The sequence below is a fragment of the Marmota flaviventris genome, chromosome 4, assembly GCF_047511675.1.
Source record: "Marmota flaviventris isolate mMarFla1 chromosome 4, mMarFla1.hap1, whole genome shotgun sequence".
Classification (NCBI taxonomy): domain Eukaryota; kingdom Metazoa; phylum Chordata; class Mammalia; order Rodentia; family Sciuridae; genus Marmota; species Marmota flaviventris.
Window position 1 is genome coordinate 152,986,151 of NC_092501.1, and position 21,940 is coordinate 153,008,090.

The 21,940-nt window shown below is 38.2% G+C and overlaps 1 protein-coding gene across 2 annotated transcripts in view; it reads right to left on the reverse strand.

Moving 5' to 3' along the window:
• The window catches only part of Uggt2 (UDP-glucose glycoprotein glucosyltransferase 2), a 194,261-nt gene that overhangs the window by 53,422 nt on the left and 118,899 nt on the right, over positions 1 to 21,940 (reverse strand). For both annotated transcript variants that reach the window (XM_027938864.2, XM_071611594.1), the window contains exons 28-29: positions 17,757 to 17,915; positions 2,283 to 2,368 (exon numbers count right to left, since the gene is read on the reverse strand). In XM_027938864.2, the coding sequence (XP_027794665.2) occupies positions 2,283 to 2,368; positions 17,757 to 17,915 (245 nt within the window). The remainder of the gene's footprint in view (positions 1 to 2,282; positions 2,369 to 17,756; positions 17,916 to 21,940) is intronic.

Below are 21,940 nucleotides of genomic sequence, written 5' to 3' on the forward strand. Positions count from 1 at the left end.
TGATGTGGAATTTCACTGTTTATTTATATATGAAGATAGGAAAGTTATGTCCAATTCATTCTACTGACTTTCCCATTCCCATCCCCCTGCAATCCCCCACCCCATCCAATCCAGTGAATTTTCACTACCTGCACCCCCATTGTGAGTCAGCATCCATATAACAAAGAGAAAAAGCTCTTAAAATCTACTTTAAGATTTTCAAGAATATAATATGTTATTATTAACTACAGCCATCATGATGTACAATAGAGCTCTTGTTTACTTTTCCTAAATGATCAGATAAACCAATACCTTCCCAACTCCATCCTCATCCCTGTTGGTCACAGTCACTCTACATTTGGCTTCTATAATTTTAACCCTTTTTAAAAAATGTTTTTTAGTTGTAGATGGACATATTTATTTTTATGTGATGCTGAGGCTTGAACCCAGTACCTCACCCATGTTAGGCAAGTGCTTTACCACTGAGTTACAGCCACAGTCCTAATTTTAACCTTTTTAGGGCCACATATAAAGTGAGATCATGCAGTATATGGCTTTCTGTGTATGGTTTATTTCACTTAACAATTTCCTCCAAGTTCATCCATAATGCCCAAAATGGCAGAATTTACAAGGTTTTGTTCCTTTAGTGGTGTTATAATTCCCTGGCTGTTGATGATCCTTGTGGCTCTAGGTTGGTGTCTGTGCATTTGAGGAAGTAAGGACTTATTCCAATCTTCGCAAACTGGCTTTGTCTGAGAGAGTCCTTTGCTAGTCAGCCTATGCAGAGATTGTGTGTAGCCCGAGTAGTACGGTCTACTGTAGGGAGAACATGGAACCTGAATCTTCAGGAAATGGCCTTAAATGCCTTGGTTCACAAGGGGTGACATGGTGCTGGTTAGGGCTAGTAAGTGGGTCTACAGGACAGGCCTGGCACCTGAGTCCACTAGGATGGTCTTAGAGCCACAGTATATGGGATGATCCTTAAAGTTTGAGTCCACATGGGCTGCTTAGAAACTTGAGTCCACAGGGGTCAACAGTTGGTGGGAGCCAGCCACACACTGGGGTTTAGTGGGGCAGGGCTAGATCCTAGGTTCACTAGAGCCTAGGTCATGGGGTCCAGCCAGATGTCGGAACAGGTGTAAAGCCTGGAACCATGAGGAGCATAAGGAGCTATGGGAGCTGCCCAGACTCTGGGTTCATCTAGAACCTGGAGCTGGGACAGCAGAGACTGGGCTGGACTTGTGCTAGGACCTGGGAGTATCCGAGGGCTGGGTGTAGTTGGAGCTCTGAACTCTAGGGGCTAGTCTGGCCCTAAGATTGACCTGAAAGGGAAAATGCATGGAAATGGAAGGAGACCCTCAGAGTTATACAAAAGTACATACAAGAGGAAGTGAGGGGAAGGGGAAAAATAATACAAGGGGGACAAACGAATGTCAGTAGAGGGGGCAGAGAGAGGGGAGGGGAGGGGAGGGGAGGGGGGATAGTAGAGGATAGGAAAGGCAGCAGAATACAACAGACACTAGTATGGCAATATGTAAATCAATGGATGTGTAACTGATGTGATTCTGCAATCTGTATATGGGGTAAAAATGGGAGCTCATAACCCACTTGAATCAAATTGTGAAATATGATATATCAAGAACTATGTAATGTTTTGAACAGCCAACAATAAAAAATTAAAAAAAAAAAAAAAAAAAAAAAGATTGACCTGAACACTCTGGGAGCTGGCCTAGTGTGCTGGGGTAGGCTTAATAGTGGAGTAGACCTGGAAACTTAATATACCAGGCAGGTCTAAAACCTGGAGTTACAGAATCTTGCTTGAAACCAGGTCCTGGAGGATCAGCTTGTGGGTACTGGCTGGAGTCTAGGACTATAATGGCTTTGAGGCCTGACTAGTGCTGGGTGTTACTAGAGTGGGCCAGGGTTTTGGATCCAGGACAAATTTCAGTGTTCACTTTCTTCTCTCTGGGCTGGGCTCGCAGGAGTTGTGGGAAGATGCTAAAGATAGACAATACTGGTCTTCCTATCCTATTCAATACATGTTTCCTTATTTCTGTGCTACAAACAGGTGTTGTATATCTTACTCGATTTCTTTAATTATTATGAAGGGATTTTTTGTATGTGGATAGTTGTTCAAATTCTTACGGGATAGACAACTCCTGAAAAATCATATTCTGTCACCTTGCTGATATTTGGACTTAGGCCAGTATTAACATGTTAATCGCTGTTTTGGTGATACTGATTATGTTGCACTAAATAATTATTGACATACAAAATAATTTAAAGAGGGTCACATAACTCACCCAACTATTTGATAAATATCTTCTGATTTTCCTTGGCGTAATTTCAGCATCCAAGCACCTGGGTTTGCTTTTAATTGAAAATAGCCCTTTTAAGATGAGAAAAAAAAAATCACTGTCTTACATAATTAAGCACATCCCACATCCAATTATCCAAAAGGGCTATAAATAAATTATTCAAGAATGTATTTATTAAATGTGGAAAAAAATTCTACAAATGAGTACTAAGAAAGGAGATTTTACAATAACCTTTAAAAGCATGTTCTGGGGAGGGAGCAAGACAGCAGATTAAAGTGAGGTAGCCTTTCTCCTAACTTAGCTACCCAGAACTCAAGCAGGAGGAATACTGCTTCTTCCTGACGCTTAGAGCGAAAAATCCTGAGACTGGAGGGGCAGTTTGCCCTAGCCAAACCAGACTGTTCAACTGATTACATGGATCTTTTAAAAAAAAAAAAAAGCGCCCTGAGTTTATTAATCGTCCACAGAGAGCAGATCCAGGAGCCATTTTGGGATGACAGCACTGCTGGGACTACAGCACCGCAGTGCCAACGGAAACTGGAAACCCGGATCCATGAGTTCACGGCTAGATCCACATAAATCTATCTGAGCCTAGCAAAATATAACTGAACCTAACAAACGTGTGGAAAATCAGAAACAGAGTATTTCACTTGGGAAACACAAGTTGGAGAGGTTACAGAGAACCTGGCCCTCCCCTGACTCTGAGAGTCCTGAGGCTCAGAGGGGCTAACAAGGCTACAGAGGATCAGGAAGCTGGAAAGCTGGGTGTGAGGGCACCTGGCTCTCAATTTGCCTGGCTGACAGTCCTAGCACCTACCAATACCCAGGACCCACCCAGGCTGGCACCTGCTGGGTCCCAGATTCAGCCTACCCCCCAGCACCCTCCCTAGCCCAGCACCCACTGGGTTCTGGCACTAACCAGCCTAGTCCTTGGGGCACTCCCCAATCCAGCACCTGTCAGGTCCAGAACTCAGCCAGCACCCACCCAGTGTGGCACCTCACTTGGTCCTTAGCACTTGCCCTTCCCCAGATCACACCCAGTCCAGCATCCACTGGGTCCCTGGGTCCTGGGTGCCCTCCAAGTCTGGCAACAGTCTGGCACACATGGGCGCTTCCCCAGCTCCCCCTGGTCTCCTACTCTGCCCATTGAGCCCACAGCTTTGCCACTGGCCCATTTTACCACCAGGCCTACCTGGCCCAGCCCATAGATTCGCCACTGGCCTACAGAACCCATGGCCCAGCCCTAATCCTCCTGGCCCAGGCCAGCTAGGCCAGCCAGACATAACCAGAAGCTTTGTTCACCATTCAGGGGCAGCCCAGCCTGGCTGGCCAATCACTTTGCAACCAGACCCACCTGACCCAGCCACCCACTTCACCACCCAGCCTGCCAATCTGGGCACCTGGCAAACCACTACACTGCCTGGCCTAGCCACTGCTTTTCCACCAGGCCTTAGCCCAGCTTGCCCAACAGGCCACTTCACTGCCAGGCCCACCTGCCCCAGCCAGTGGCTCTGCCACCTGGTGTGCAGCCCAGCCAACCCACAGCAATCTTCCAAGAAGGGAAGTTGGGAAGACTTAAACCTGAACCTTCAGTTCAGTGAGCAACACAATACACAGGATTTGCAGCCCACAGTCCATTCTCCCTTGCTCAGTTCACACATTAAGACTGGAAAAAAAAAAAAAATATGGGTACATACAGTCAACACATATTCTGACTATTTTATCCTTCATAGTAGAAACAATTCCTTAATTTCTTAACTTTTCACCAAGATTTTTAACTTTTTTTTTGATTATTGGTTTGCTTTTTGTTTTTGGTTTTCTGTATTTGTATTTCTATATTTGGTTTTTGTTTTATTTGTGTACTGATTGATTCAAGAACATCTATACATATTTCTTTTCTAGCCCTTTTTTTTGAAGGTGTTATTTTCCCATGGTCTGTTTTTTGAGGGTCAGGGTTTTTGATTAGTATATTTTGATTTTGTAAAGTCTTTGCCACTACTCTCTCTTGTCTCCCTCACTTTTTTCTATTGCTGATACCAAATTCCATTCTTTCCTCCTCTATATTCTTACTTCTACTTTTTAGAAAAATTATTTATTCTAATTTGTTATACAAGATGGTAGAATGCAATTCGTATCATATTACACATACAGAGCACAATTTTTCAAGTCTCTGATTGTACACAAAGTATTTTCACACCATTCGTGTTTTCATACATGTACTTAGGATAATGATGTCTAACTCATTCCACCATCATTTCTACCCCTTTGCCCCCTCCCCCCTTTGCCCTATGTAAAGTTCCTCCATTCCTCCCATGCTCCCCCATTCCCATCGCCATTATGAGTCAGCATCCTCATATTAAAAAAAATATTTGGCACTTGGTTTTTTGGGATTGGCTTACTTTATTTATCTAGCATTATATTCTCCAACGCCATCTATTTATCTACAAATGTTATGATTTTATTCTCTCTTAATGCTGAGTAAGTTCCATTGTGTGTGTGTGTGTGTGTGTGTGTGTATGTGTATGTGTATACACACACACCAAAGTTTCTCTATCCATTCATCTACTAGAGGGCATCTAGATTGGTTCCACAATTTAGCTACTATGAATTGTGCTGCTATAAACATTGATGTGGCTGTGTCCCTATAGTATGTTGTTTTTAAGTCCTTTGGGTATAAACTGAGGAGTGGGATAGCTGGGTCAAATGGTGGTTCCATTCCAAGTTTTCCAAGGAATCTCCATACTGCTTTCCATACTGGCTGCACCAATTTGCAATCCCACCAGCAATGTATGAGTGTGCCTTTCCCCCTCATCCTTGCCAACATTTATTGTTGTCTTCTTGATAGCTGCCTTTCTGACTTGAGATGAAATCTTAAGAGTAGTTTTGATTTGCATTTCTCTAATTGCTAGAGATGTTGAACATTTTTCATATGATTCACATATCTTCTTCTTAGAAGTGTCCATTCAGTTCCTTGGCCCATTTATTGACTGGGTTATTTTGGTTTTTTTTTGGTGTTAAGGTTTTTGAGTACTTTATATAACCTAAAGATTAGTGCTCTATCTGATGTTCTTGTGGTAAAGATTTGCTCCCATTCTGTAGGCTCTCTGTTCACCTCACTGATTGTTTCTTTTGCTGAGAAGAAGCTTTTTAGTTTGAATTCATCCCATTTATTGATTCTTGGTTTTAATTCTTGTGCTATAGGAGTCTAATAAGACTCCAATAGGAAGTTGGAGCCTAATCCGACACGAGGAGATTTGGGCCTTTTTCTTCTATTAGACGCATGGTGTAATTCCTAGGGCTTTGATCCACTTTGCTTACTTCTACTTTTTATTTCCCTTCCTGTTTAATAACAAATCCTAAGTTACTGCTGCATCTGCCCTATTCACCCTTTGAAAGTGCAAACACTTTTCTACCACCTTCTCTTCTTTCCTCATACTCAACTCTATGCTTAACACCTCTTAATATTAATTGATGTATACAATGTCTGCCCCTGCCACCAAAGGCACACAATAACTAATACAGTAGAAGTCATAGATAACACCTATTGTTTGATCTTATGCCACATCTAATTCATGATTATTTACTGTTTTTATTGATGGATTGCTGATCCTACTATTTATACATATTGTATCAATTAACACTGTAGATATCAAAATAGGAACTAAGTACCTGGTCTACTGCTATATATTGGTTGCATAGATTGTTGCTATCACTGGGCTCTTCCCAAATTTGTGAGGTACTAGTAACATAAACACTATAAAACTCATAAGGTAGAAACTCTACAGCTTTAGATCCATCTAGATAGATGGGTAGACAAACAGAAAAAGCAAGGGAACAAACTGTCCCAAACAACACAGAATACCTCAACAACAGATTCCAAAGACATCACAGCAGAGGAAATGTGAGAGATAGTATTCAGAAAGTTCACAGTTAAACTGATTGATGAGATAAAAGATAACGTAAGAAATGAAATTTTTGAGTAAATTCAAGAAGTGAAAGATTGCTTCAGTAAGAAGATAGGGGATTGAAGTTGTGGCTCAGCGGTACAGTGCTTGCCTAGCACGTGCAAGGTGCTGGGTTTGATCTCAGCACCACATAAAAATAAAAACAAATAAAAGTATTGTGTCCAACTACAACTAAAAAAATACATATAAAAAAAAAAGAAGATAGGAATCCTGAAGAATAGGTTGGAAATCTTTAAAATAAAAGAATCAATTAACTAATTTAAAAATTCATCGGAGAGAGCCGCCCCCTCCCCCTGCACCGGCAAGGTAGAGGGAACTGTGACCACCCACAGAGCAGGCCCAGCGGCCTGCTGAGGGGCAGAGCCGCCCCCCACCCCCCGCGCCTGCCAGGTAGGCGGAACTGTGACCACCGACCGAAAAGGCCCAGTGGCCCGCGGAGGGGCAGAGCTTCCAATCACTCCTGCAAGGTAGGCGGGCCTGCGACCCACCGGCAGAAGAGGAGCAGCGGCCTGCTGAGAGGCACTGTCGCCCCCTCCCCCTGCGCCGGCAAGGTAGACGGAACTGAGATCACCCACAGAACAGGCCCAGCGGCCTGCTGAGGGGCAGAGCCGCCCCCCACCCCCCGTGCCTGCCAGGTAGGTGGAACTGTGACCACCGACAGAAAAGGCCCAGTGGCCCGTGGAGGGGCAGAGCTTCCAATCACTCCTGCAAGGTAGGCGAGCCTGCAACCCACCGGCAGAAGAGGAGCAGCGGCCTGCTGAGAGGCAGAGCCGCCCCCTCCCCCGACGCCTGAAAGGTAGACGGAACTGTGACCACCATCAGAACAGGCCAGACCTGCAACCGACAGACAGAACAGGCCCAGTGGCCTGAGGAAGGGTAGAGCCGCCCCGCCCCCCGTGCCTGCAAGGTAAGCGGACCTGCGACCCACTGGCAGAACAGCCCCAGAGGCCTGCAGAGGGGCAGTGCCGCTGCCTGCGCCTGCAAAGTAGGCAGAACTGCGACCACCGACAGAACAAGCCTAGCGGCCCGCAGAGGGACAGAGCCGCCGCCCGCGCCTGCAAGGTAGGCGGACCTGCTACCGACCGGCAGAGCAGGCCCAGTGGCCTGCCGGCGTGGTAGGCACATTGCCCCAATTGGAGGAGGGGCAGAGCCGCCGCTCGTGCCTGCGAGGGAGACTTTGCAACTATACAAGACCAATATAAATATATAGGGGGAAAATTCAATAGCACAACAGTTTCACCAAGTAGAAAGGAATGCGAACAGTATGAAGAGACAAGGAAAGAAAGGACCACAAGCATTGCAGGTCAACTCAACGTTAGAAGAGGTAATAGCTGCAGCAGATGGAATGTCAGATAAAGAATTCAGAATATACATGCTTCAGATGATCTGGAGTCTCAAGGAAGACATCAGACAGCAAAATCAGACAATGAAAGATCACTTCAACAATGAATTACATAAACAAATCCAAGAAGCAAAAGATCAACTATACAGGGAGATAGAGGTTATAAAAAACAAACAAACAGAAATCCTAGAAATGCAGGAAGCAATAAACCAACTTAAAAACTCAATGGAGAATACTACCAGCAGAGTAGAACACTTAGAAGATAGAACATCAGACAATGAAGATAAAGTATTTCAACTTGAAAAGAACATAGACAGCTCAGCAAGACTGTTAAGAAACCATGAGCAGAACATCCAAGAAATATGGGATAACATCAAGAGACCAAATTTAAGAGTCATTGGGATACAGGAAGGGACAGAGTTTCAAACCAAAGGAATGAGCAATCTATTCAATGAAATAATACGAGAAAACTTCCCAGACTTGAAGAATGAGACAGAATCCCAAATCCTAGAAGCCTACAGGACGCCGAATGTGCAAAATCATAAGAGACCCACACCTAGACACATTATAATGAAGATGCCCAAAATACAGAATAAGGAGAGAATTTTAAAAGCTACAAGAGAAAGGAAGCAGATCACATTTAGGGGTAAGCCAATCAGGATAACAGCTGATCTTTCAACACAGACTCTGAAAGCTAGAAGATCCTGGAATAACATATTTCAAACACTGAAAGAAAATGGGTTCCAACCAAGAATTGTATTTCCAGCGAAATTAAGCTTCAAGATGGAAGATGAAATTAAAACCTACCACGATAAACAAAAGTTAAAAGAATTTTCAGCTAGAAAACCATCTCTTCAAAACATCCTCGCCAAAACATTACAGGAAGAGGAAATGGAAAATAACAATGAAAACCAACAGTGGGAGGTAGGACAGTAAAGGGGGGAAAAATAATCAAAGAGGAAAACAAACCATGTTTAGTAACATAAATAAACAAATATGGCTGGAACAACAACCCATATCTCAATAATAACCCTAAATGTTAATGGCTTAAACTCACCAATCAAGAGACACAGGCTAGTAGAATGGATCACAAAACAAGACCCAACAATATAGTGCCTACAGGAGACGCATTTGATAGGAAAAGACATACATAGGCTGAAGGTGAAAGGTTGGGAAAAATCATATCACTCATATGGACTTTGGAAACAAGCAGGAGTGTCCATATTCATATCAAATAAAATAGATTTCAAGCCAAAGTTAATCAAAAGGGATAAAGAGGGACACTACATACTGCTTAAGGGAACCATACACCAACAAGACATAACAATCATAAATATATATGCCCCAAACAATGGTGCAGCTATGTTCATCAAACAAACTCTTCTCAAGTTCAAGAGTCTAATAGACCACCATACAATAATCATGGGAGACTTCAACACACCTCTCTCGCCACTGGACAGATCTTCCAAACAAAAGTTGAATAAGGAAACTATAGAACTCAATAACACAATTAATAACCTAGACTTAATTGACATATATAGAATATACCACCCAACATCAAGCAGTTACACTTTTTTCTCAGCAGCACGTGGATCCTTCTCAAAAATAGATCATATATTATGTCACAGGGAAACTCTTAGACAATGCAAAGGAGTAGAGATAATACCATGCTTCCTATCTGATCATAATGGAATGGAACTGAAAATCAACGATAAAAGAAGGAAGGAAAAAGAATACATCACTTGGAGAATGAACAATAGGTTACTGAATGATCAATGGGTTATAGAAGACATCAAGGAGGAAATTAAAAAATTCTTAGAGATTAATGAAAACACAGACACAACATATCGGAATCTATGGGACACATTGAAAGCAGTTCTAAGAGGAAAATTCATTGCTTGGAGTTCATTCCTTAAAAAAAGAAAAAAAACCAACAAATAAATGATCTCATACTTCATCTCAAAATCCTAAAAAAAGAAGAGCAAAACAGCAGCAAAAGAAGTAGAAGGCAAGAAATAATTAAAATCAGAGCTGAAATTAATGAAATCGAAACAAAAGAAACAATTGAAAAAATTGACAAAACTAAAAGTTGGTTCTTTGAAAAAATAAACAAAATCGACAGACCCTTAGCCATGCTAGCGAAGAGAAGAAGAGAGAGAACTCAAATTACTAGCATACGGGATGAAAAAGGCAATATCACAACAGACACTTCAGATATACAGAAGATAATCAAAAATTATTTTGAATCCTTATACTCCAATAAATTAGAAGATAGTGAAGGCATCGATAAATTTCTTAAGTCATATGATCTGCCCAGATTGAGTCAGGAGGATATAGACAACCTAAACAGACCAATATCAATTGAGGAAATAGAAGAAACCATCAAAAGACTACCAACTAAGAAAAGCCCAGGACCGGATGGGTATACAGCAGAGTTTTACAAAACCTTTAAAGAGGAACTAATACCAATACTTTTCAAGCTACTTCGGGAAATAGAAAAAGAGGGAGAACTTCCAAATTCATTCTACGAGGCCAACATCACCCTGATACCTAAACCAGACAAAGACACTTCAAAGAAAAAAAACTACAGACCAATATCTCTAATGAACCTAGATGCAAAAATCCTCAATAAAATTCTGGCGAATCGGATACAAAAACATATCAAAAAAATTGTGCACCATGATCAAGTAGGATTCATCCCTGGGATGCAAGGCTGGTTCAATAGACGGAAATCAATAAATGTTATTCACCACATCAATAGACTTAAAAATAAGAACCATATGATCATCTCGATAGATGCGGAAAAAGCATTCGACAAAGTACAGCATCGCTTTATGTTCAAAACTCTAGAAAAACTAGGGATAACAGGAACATACCTCAATATTGTAAAAGCAATCTATGCTAAGCCTCAGGCTAGCATCATTCTGAATGGAGAAAAATTGAAGGCATTCCCTCTAAAATCTGGAACAAGACAGGGATGCCCTCTCTCACCACTTCTGTTCAACATAGTTCTCGAAACACTGGCCAGAGCAATTAGACAGACAAAAGAAATTAAAGGCATCAAAATAGGAAAAGAAGAACTTAAATTATCACTATTTGCAGATGACATGATTCTATACCTAGCAGACCCAAAAGGGTCTACAAAGAAACTATTAGAGCTAATAAATGAATTCAGCAAAGTGGCAGGATATAAAATCAACACGCATAAATCAAAGGCAGTCCTGTATATCAGCGGCAAATCCTCTGAAATGGAAATGAGGACAACCACTCCATTCACAATATCTTCAAAAAAAAATAAAATACTTGGGAATCAACCTAACAAAAGAGGTGAAAGACTTATACAATGAAAACTACAGAACCCTAAAGAGAGAAACTTAGATCTTAGAAGATGGAAAAATATACCCTGTTCATGGATAGGCAGAACTAACATCATCAAAATGGCGATATTACCAAAAGTTCTCTATAGGTTTAATGCAATGCCAATCAAAATCCCAACGGCATTTCTTGTAGAAATAGAGAAAGCAATCATGAAACTCATATGGAAAAATAAACGACCCAGAATAGCAAAAACAACTCTAAGCAGGAAGTGTGAATCAGGCGGTATAGCGATACCAGACTTCAAACTATACTACAGAGCAATAGTAATAAAAACAGCATGGTACTGGTACCAAAACAGGCGGGTGGACCAATGGTACAGAATAGAGGACACAGAAACCAATCCACAAAACTACAACTACCTTATATTTGATAAAGGGTCTAAAAGCATGCAATGGAGGAAGGATAGCATCTTCAACAAATGGTGCTGGGAAAACTGGAAATCCATATGCAACAAAATGAAACTGAATCCCTTTCTCTCGCCATGCACAAAAGTTAATTCAAAATGGATCAAGGAGCTTGATATCAAATCAGAGACACGCCGTCTGATAGAAGAAAAAGTTGGCTACGATCTACATACTGTGGGGTCGGGCTCCAAATTCCTCAATAGGACACCCATAGCACAAAAGTTAATAACTAGAATCAACAAATGGGACTTACTCAAACTAAAAAGTTTTTTCTCAGAAAAAGAAACAATAAGAGAGGTAAATAGAGAGCCTACATCCTGGGACAAATCTTTACTCCTCACACTTCAGATAGAGCCCTAATATCCAGAGTATACAAAGAACTCAAAAAATTAGACAATAAGAGAACAAACCACCCAATCAACAAATGGGCCAAGGACCTGAACAGACACTTCTCAGAGGAGGACATACAATCAATCAACAAGTACATGAAAAAATGCTCACCATCTCTAGCAGTCAGAGAAATGCAAATCAAAACCACCCTAAGATACCATCTCACTCCAGTTAGATTGGCAGCCATTATGAAGTCAAACAACAACAAGTGCTGGCGAGGATGTGGGGAAAAGGGTACACTTGTACATTGCTGGTGGGACTGCAAATTGGTGCAGCCAATTTGGAAAGCAGTATGGAGATTTCTTGGAAAGCTGGGAATGGAGCCACCATTTGACCCAGCTATTCCCCTTCTTGGTCTATTCCCTAAAGACCTAAAAAGAGCATGCTATAGGGACACTGCTACATCGATGTTCATAGCAGCACAATTCACAATAGCAAGACTGTGGAACCAACCTAGATGCCCTTCAATAGATGAATGGATAAAAAAAATGTGGCATTTATACACAATGGAGTATTACTCTGCATTAAAAAATGACAAAATCATAGAATTTACAGGGAAATGGATGGCATTAGAGCAGATCATGCTAAGTGAAGCTAGCCAATCCCTAAAAAAGAAATGCCAAATGTCTTCTTTGATATAAGGAGAGTAACTAAGAACAGAGTAGGGTCGAAGAGCACGAGAAGAAGATTAATATTAAACAGGGATGAAAGGTGGGAGGGAAAGGGAGAGAGAAGGGAAATTGCATGGAAATGGAAGGAGGCCCTCAGAGTTATACAAAAGTGCATACAAGAGGAAGTGAGGGGAAAGGGAAAAATAATACAAGGGGGACAAATGAATGTCAGTAGAGGGGGCAGAGAGAGAAGAGGGGAGGGGAGGGGAGGGGAAGGGGGGTAGTAGAGGATAGGAAAGGCAGCAGAACACAACAGACACTAGTATGGCAATATGTAAATCAATGGATGTGTAACTGATGTAATTCTGCAATCTGTATATGGGGTAAAAATGGGAGCTCATAACCCACTTGAATCAAAGTATGAAATATGATATATCAAGAACTATGTAATGTTTTGAACAGCCAACAATAAAAAATTAAAAAAAAAAATAAAAATTCATCGGAAAGTTATCACCAGCAAATTAGACCACCTAAAAGACAGAGTTTCAGGCAATGAAGATAAAAATAATCTTGAAAATGAAGCTGATCACAGAGAAAAGATGTTAAGAGACCAAGAATAGAAATTCCAAGAAATATGATATGACATGAAAATACCACACTTAAGATTTATCAGGAAAGATGAAATTTCAGAGATACAAACCAAAGGAATACAAAATCTTTTCAATGAAATTATATCTGAAAATTTCCCAAACCTTAAGAATTAAATGGAAAATTAAATACAAGAGGCATACGGGACCCCAAATATACAAAATACAACAGAACCACACCAAGGCACATTATTATGAAAATGTCTAACCATACAGCTAGAATTTTAAAGTTTGCCTCAGAAAAACGACAGGTTGCATTTAAAGGAAAACAAATCTGGATCTGAGCTGATTTCTCAGACCCTGAAAGATAGGAGGTCTTGGAATATATACCCAGCACTGAGAAGAAAAAAAAAAAAAAAATGGATCCCAAACAAGAATACTATACCCAGCAAAATTAAGCTTCAGAATTGATGATGAAAAAAAACTTTTCGCGATAAATGAAAGTTAAAAGAATTTACAACTACAACGCCTGTAACATAAAACATACTCAATAAAATATTTCATGAAGAAATGAAAAATAAAAGTGAAAACAAGAAAGGGAGAAACTAAACTGGAAGAATGGTCAATCAAAGGAGAAATTAATTCAAATTAAAAATAAAAAATAACTCAAGCAGACAGACAATAAAAATTTATCTCTCAATAATACCACTGAAAGAAAGAGCCTAAAGTTATCCACCAAAAGACTGAGACTGGCAGACTAGATTAAAAAACAAGAACCAACAATATGCTATCTTCAAGAAGCTAACTCATAGAAAAAGACATCCACACACTGAAGGTAAAAGGTTGAAAGAAACATATCCTTCATATGGAGTGTGTACACAAAGAGGGGTTTCTATTCTCATATCAGATAAGGTGGACTTCAAGCCAAAGTTTATTAAATTGACAAAAGGCATTTCATACTGCTTAAGGCAATTATACATCAAAAAGACATAGTAATAATAAATATTTATGTCCCAAACAATGGAGCATCTCCATACAAACAAACCCTTCTCAATTTCAAGAATCAACTAGACTGCAACAAAATAATTCTGCGTGACTTTACCATGCCTCTCTCATCACTGGAAAGATCCTCCAAACAAAAACTAAATAAAAAAAAGCTGTAGAACTAAATAAACTAAAAAACACATAATAATTTAAATTTAATAGACCTATATAGACTATTTCATCCAATGACCAAATACACTTTCTTCTCAGAAGCACATGGATTCTTCTCTAAAATATATCATATTTTAGGCCATAAAGCAACTCTTGGCAAATACAAAAAAAAAAGGTAATACCTTATATTTTATCAGATCATAATGGAATGAAATTAGAAATCAATGATAAAATAAAAAACTACAAGCTACTCTGACACCTAGAGACTAAATAATATGCTATTGAATGACCAATGGTTAGCTTAAGAAATCAGGGATGAAATAAAAAAAAGCACTGAGAGGTAAATGAGAATAGCAATACAACATATCAAAATCTCTGAGACACTATGCAGGTGGTTCTAAGAGGAAAGTTTATTGCATTGAGCTCATTCATTAAAAAAAAATAGAAAGTAATCAAATAATAACTTAACATTACATCTCAAAGCCTTAGAAAAGAAGACCAAATCAACAACAAAAGCAGTATATGACAGGAAATAATTAAAATCAGAGCTGAAATCAAAGAAATTGAAACAAAAAATTAATGAAAAACTTTGGTTCTTTGAAAAAATAAAGTCAACAAACCACACTTACAAAAAGAAAAAGAAAAAAATACAAAATTACTAAAATTCACAATGGAAAAAAATCATGATGGATGCCACTGAAAATCTATACTCCAACAAAACAGAAAATAATGAAGACATCAACAAATTCTAGAGACGTACAATGTATCCAAATTGAATCAGGAGGACATAGAAAATTTAGACAGATTAATTTCAAGCAATGAAGTTGAACTTACCATCAAAAGCCTACCAAGAAAGAAAAGCTCAGGACCAGACAGATTCTCAGCCAAGTTCTATGAGACCTTCAAAGAAGAACTTACACCAATACTCCTCAAAATTTTCCATGAAAAAGGAGAGAACCCTTTCAAACTCATTCTATGAAGCTAGTGTCACCTTGATGCCAAAATCAAAGACACATTAAGGAAGAAATTTCAGACCAATATCCGTGATGAAAACAGATGTAAAAATTCTTAATACTGGCAAATCACATTACAAAAACATATTAAAAAGATAGTGCACCGTGATCTAGTGGGGTTCATCCCAGGGATGCAAACTTGGCTTGACATACAGATATCAATAAACATTCAACACATCAACAGAGTTAAAGACAAGAATCATATAATTATTTCAATAGATGCAGAAAAAGCTATTTGACAAAGATACAGCACTCCTTCATGTTCAAAACACTAGAAAAACTAGGAATAGTAGGAACATACCTTAACATTGTGAAAGTTATATACATATGCTAAACCTAGGGCCAAAATAATTGTAAATGGAGAAAAATCAAACAAGACAGTGATACCCTTTTTCACCACTTTGATTCAACATAGTCCTTGAAACACTAGCCAGAGCAATTAGGCAAAAGACAGAAATTAAAGGGATGAGAATAGGAAAAGAACAGCTCAAAGTATCCATATTTGCCAATGGCATGATTCTATATTTAGAAGACCCAAAAAACTCCACCAGAAGCTTCTAGAACTCATCAACAAATTCAGCAGTGTACCAGGATATAAAATTAACACAATTGCATTCTTGTACACCAATGATGAATCAGCTGAAAGAGAAATTAGGAAAACTATCCCATTTACAATAGCCTCAACAAGACAAAAGAAAAACTTGGGAATCAATCTAACAAAAGAGGTGAAAGACCTCTACAGTGAAAACTACAGAACACTAAAGAAAGAAATTGAAGAAGACCTCAAAAGATGAAAAGTTCTCCCATGTTCTTGGATATAGAAATAATATTGTGAAATGGCCATACTACTAAAAGTGCTATACAAATTTAATGCAATCCTATTAAAATGCCAAGATTTTCTTCATAGGAATAGAAAAAGCACTCATGAATTTCATTTGGAAAAATAAGAGGCCCAGAAGAGCCAAAGCAATCCTTAGGAATAAAAGTGAAACAGGAGGCATCATTATTCCAGATATTAAATTATACTACAGGACTACAGTAACAAAACCAGCATGGTTTTGGCACAGAAACAGGTATGAAGACCAATGCAACCAAACAGAAGACAGGTGAACCCACATACATATAGTTATCTCACACTAGACAAAGGCGTCATAAATATACATTGGAGAAAAGAGAGCCTCTTCAACAAATGGTGCTGGGAAAACTAGAAATCCATATGTAGTAGAATGAAATTGAACCCCTATCTCTCACTCTGCACAAAAATCAACTCCAAGTGGATCAAGGACCTACGCATTAGACCAGAAACCCTGAACCTACTAGAAGAAATTGGAGGCCCAAATCTCTATCCTGTCAGCTTAGGAACCAACTTCTTCAACAAGACAACTAAAGTGCAAGAAGGAAATTCAAGAATCAATAGATGGAATAGTATCAAAATAAAAAGCTTCTTCACAGCAAACAAAACAATGAAGAACATGAAAAGAAAACCTTTTCCACTTATCCCTCAGATCACTAATCTCCAGGACACAAAGAACTTAAGATACTTCACACACACAAAAATAACCCAACGATAAATGGGTAAAGGAACTGAACAGGCACTTCACAGAAGAAATAAGAATGGCCAACAAATATATGAAAAAATACTCAACATCTCTAGCAATTAGAGAAATGCAAATTAAAACTATAGTGAGATTTCATCTCACTCCAATTAGAATGGCAATTATTAAGAATTCAGGTAACAATAAATGTTGGCAAGGATGTAAGGAAAAAGGTTCACTCATATGTTACTATTGGGAATGCAAACTTGTTGAACCACTATGGAAAGGAGCATGGAGATTCCTCAGAAAACTTGGATAGAACCACCATTTGACCCAGTTATCCCACTCCTCGGTATATTCCCAAAGGATTTAACATCGACATACTACAGTGACACAGCCACATCAATGTTTACAGTAGCTCAATTCATAATAGAATCAATGGAACCAATCAAGGTGCTCTTCTACAGATGAATGGATTAAGAAAATACAGTATGTATATACAATGGAATATTACTCATCCTTGAAGAACGGAAATTATGGCATTGGCTGGTGAATTGATGGAACCAGATATTATCATGCTAAATGAAGTCAATCCAAAAAAACAAAGGCCAAATCTTTTGATATGTGGATGCTGACACACAGTATGCGGGGAGGAGATAGGAATAGAAGTTCACTGGATCAAACAAAGGGAAATGAAGGGAAGGGAGGAGAGATTTCGGGAATAGGAAAAACAGTACAATGAATCAGACATAACTTTCCAATGTACATATATAAATACACAATCAGTGCAACTTTACATCACATACAACCACAAAAATGGAATCCTAATAAGTTATACTCCACGTGTATTTCAAAATACAGTCTACTGTCATGTATATCTAAAAAGAACAAAAAAAAGAAGCCTATTCTAAAAGTATGATTTTTTTCCTTTTTAGTTAATTATCTTATTCAAGCTCACCTAGCACGTGTGAGGCCCTGGGTTTAGTCTCCTAGTTTCACCTTGCTAGTAGGAATACTTGGGAGAATTTCACCAAAACATTCAGTTAAATATCATCAATTTAGCTATTTAGGATACTTACAAGATTGGCCATCACTATTGTATCAACCACAACAGGTTTATTTTTTGTGCCCAGTGTAAACTGCAGACCCCGAGGAGGTTGTTCGGTTGTTGCATCAAAACAATGTCCTTCAAGTAGTAGATATTCCAGTTCATATTCTGCTGTAACAGCTCCCTCAATCTGTGAAGGGAGCATATCATTGTTTTTGGTATTAGCAATCCTAATACAAATTTAATAATTTAATAATGTGATTGTTTTAATATTAGCCAATGTATTTCAGTAGGTCAATTAAGTTTGCATTTTCTACATGAGTAAACTGCTTAGCTAAATCAATTTCTTCAAGACAAAAACTCATGGTGAATACTTTTTTCTAGTATACTGGATTTCCCCAATCTCATGACATATGCAGCAATATCACCAAGTAGAACAGATGCTGGGTATCTATAACTTATAGTCAAAGGATCTTTTAAAATTAGATTTAGATGGGATAGTTTTTAAAGAAAAATCTTCAGTTTGCTGTTGCTCTGGGGCACTCATTTCAAATTGGGCAAAAAGCCAATATAACATCTCTTGGGTTTCTTATAATTTTTTCCCTCGTACTGGCGACTGAACCCAGGGTGTCTGACCCAAGTTAAATCCCCATAAGAAACACGTTATTTCTCTTTTTGACATGGGATATAAGATGCCCACGCTGGCCTTGAATTTGCCATTCTTCTGCCTCATTCTCCCAGGTAGCTGGAATGATAGGTGTATATTAACACACCTGGCAGTTTTCTTTTAATGAAAAAAAAGTTAAGATTAATCTTCCAATTTTGAAAGTAAAATAGTGGCAAAATAGAAAGTACCTACAGACTAAATATTTGTGTAAGCATAAACACATTGATTTTTCTTTTTTCCATAATTTATTTCCCAAGAAAGTGCCACTTGCATTTTCATTAAACATGGGTTTCTCAGAATGTGTCCCTGTCCTCCATAAAAATCTTATTTTTGAGACAGGATCTTACTATATTGCTCAGGATAGCCATGAACGCAGTTTTCTTGCCTCCACCTCCCAAGGACCTGAGACTACAGGTGTGACCTACCATGCTCAGCCTTCACAAACATCTTTTTATATGGCTGTACATTCCAACTGTTTCCAGATTTTTTTTTTTTATTACAAATATTATAATAGTTCAGGGATAAAGCTTTTCTCTAGTTCATATAAACATAACCAAATATGAAAATAAATCAATGGTAATTTTGACATTTTGGGAATTGTTACAATAATAAATGATATTATTAGTGTGATTTTATTTTAACATGAGGTTTTTGCATTATTTTTAGTCTATTTAGGATGGAATATTTAGAAATACTCTATGTTGTATAGATGTTTTTCCTTGAATTATCTCCCGCAATAGAGTATGCATCACATTTAAGCCTGTCATAATTTTACTGATTTAATAACTTCTTTGAAAACAATATTTGTTTCAAAACTTTAGATTTTAAAAGTTTTTAATTATTACTATTCTATTGACAAACTTCATATACTTAAACTGTATCCAGAATCCTTATGGCAATTTGCTTGAATGGAAATATTTCCATGGGAAAGACTTAGCATAAGAAAATGTTATTTAAGAAAGAGATTGTAGAGATAATCTAGTTCAACTCTCTCATTATAGATAAGGAATCAGTTAACCAGTTTGACTAATTCTTTTTCAATTTATATTAATATGAAAATTTCTCATTCCTACAGGTTTACATAAGACTTAATTCTGTTAACTTATTCAAACTATAATACCAAAATAACCAATTCCTTTTTTTTTTGGTCTTACGATGTTTATTTAAGCAAGAGTGACTATTATAGTAATTATTTTATTAGTTCTTTTTAGTTATACATGACAGTAGAATCCATTTTGATAGATATATGCCATGCTTGTATAATTCTAATTAGGACTCTATTCTTGTGGGTGGGCATGATGGTGGGCTTCATTTTCATATGTATACATAGGAAAAGTATGTTAGGTTTATTCTACTGTCTTTCCTATTCTTTTGTCTAATTATTGAACTTCTCTTCTTCCCCTCCCCTCCTTTATTGTGCTTTAGCTTCCACATATCAGTGAAAACATTCAACCTTTGTTTTTTTTGGATTGGCTTATTTCACATAGCATAGTCTCCAGATCCATCCATTTACTGATGAACGTCAAAGTCATTCTTCTTTGTGGTTGAGTAATATTCCATTGTGTATTTATCCATTCCTCTGTTGATGGGCCAAGTTATATCCCCATAAGAAATACGTTATTTCTCTTTTTGAGATGGGATATAAATTGCCCTCTATAGCTAGCTATTGTGAATTGTGCTGCTGTAGACATCGATGTGGCTATGTCATTGTAGTACGCCAATTTTAAATTCTTTGGATATTTGCCAAGGAGTGGAATAACTGGTTCAAATAGTGGTTCCATTTCTAGTTTTTTGAGGAATCTCCATATTGCTTTCTAGTCACCAATTCCTTCTTAAAAGAGGTCTTTCAAGTAAGTGTGACTGTTCACTTTTAGCTTTCCTGTAACCACTTCCTTCTCCTTTAATTATGGTATTAATACTGGTTGTGCAATAAAGTCTTTGTAGTTACAATCACATGAATGAAGTCCTACTAAGAGAATTTTTCTGGATCAATTTATTTTCCAGGCACTTATGCAATACTTGGAAACTGGATGTTGTATGGAATATTTGTGTAAGCTAGTGCATAAGACAAATCTCATGTTATTCTCATTCTTGCCAGAATGTACTTGATTACAATAATATCTGCAGTTATTCTAGAAAAATGTAAGTATAGAAAAGAAGAGCTTGAAGAGGCAGTAAACCTTTATGGATGCTAGAATTTCTAATTCCCTTCTTTATATTAACCTAAACTATGAAGATACAGGGAATTTTTATTTATTTCACTCTTCTAACTTTAAAGACACTACTCATTGAACAGCTTCTAAAATGACAGCATGGGATTTGCCACTACAAGTGTTTAGCTAACTTCTGTTATTCCACAGCTGCTGAGACTCACCAGTAAGCTCCTCTTTCTTTTCTAACTTTACTATTTCTCTGCCACAAACTTCAAACTTCTCCCTAACATTTGGTTAGCATCTGAAGTTATTTTACCAATACATATTGTTGCACTCCCTTCACAAAGATTCCAACTGACTGTTAGGAGATCTGACTGATCAGGCTGGGGTTGCGGCTCAGTGGTAGAACACTTGCCTAGTATGTGCAAGGCCTGGGATTTGATCCTCAGCACCACATAAAAATAAATAAATAAAATAAATACTACAACTAAAAAATAAAAGAGACCTGACTGATCATGGAGAAAAACAGATATTTTTTGTCTTTTTTTTTTTCCTTGCAAAGTTCATTTCTGATCTTTTCCTCATAGATTTTATTATTTTTCCTAATCTTTTCTAATCTTTCTAGATTTGAAGGACTGATTTCAGATGGTGGCTATGACTCAGTTTTAGGTTATTTTTTGAGTGGATCAGAGTGGGGGTATTAGAGAGAATGTTACAGGATAATCATTAGAATCCCACAGAATCTACTCATGAAAAAATCAAAAGAAATTTGCTTAAGGCACAAAGTAACAACTGAGAAGCATAATAAATATTATGAGCAATCTTAACTAAATCATCACAGCACCTGGAAACAGGTCTGAGGGAAGACAATGAGAAGGAAGCATTTCTCCTCAGTTTCTGAGTATCAACATTAGTTAAGCTGTCCTAAAAATTTTTCTGTGGTTTTGGAATCCCCTCATTCTGTATTCAATGTTTTGAATGATTTGGTGTATTTTAAAATATTCTTTTTATGTTATATATGAGTGACAATAGATGAGGAAGAGAAGTTTCAATATTTATTAAACTAAGGTCACGTTGGAGGTGACCTTATGGTTTGGAATCAAGGTGTCCCCAAAAAGCTCATGTGTGAGACAATGCAGGAAGTTCAGAGTGAAATGATTGGGTTATGAGAGCCTTAACCTAGTCACAGCATTAATCCCCTGATAGGGATTAACTGGATGATAACTGTAGGCAGACAGGGTGTTGTTGGAGGAGGTGGGTCTTTGGGGCTGTGCCTTCGGGGTATATATTTTGTCCTTGGAGAATGGAGCTCTCTCTGCTTTTTGGTTGCTATGTCCCCAGCTGCTTTCCTCTGCCACACCCTTTTGCCATAATGTTCCATCTCACCTTGGGTCC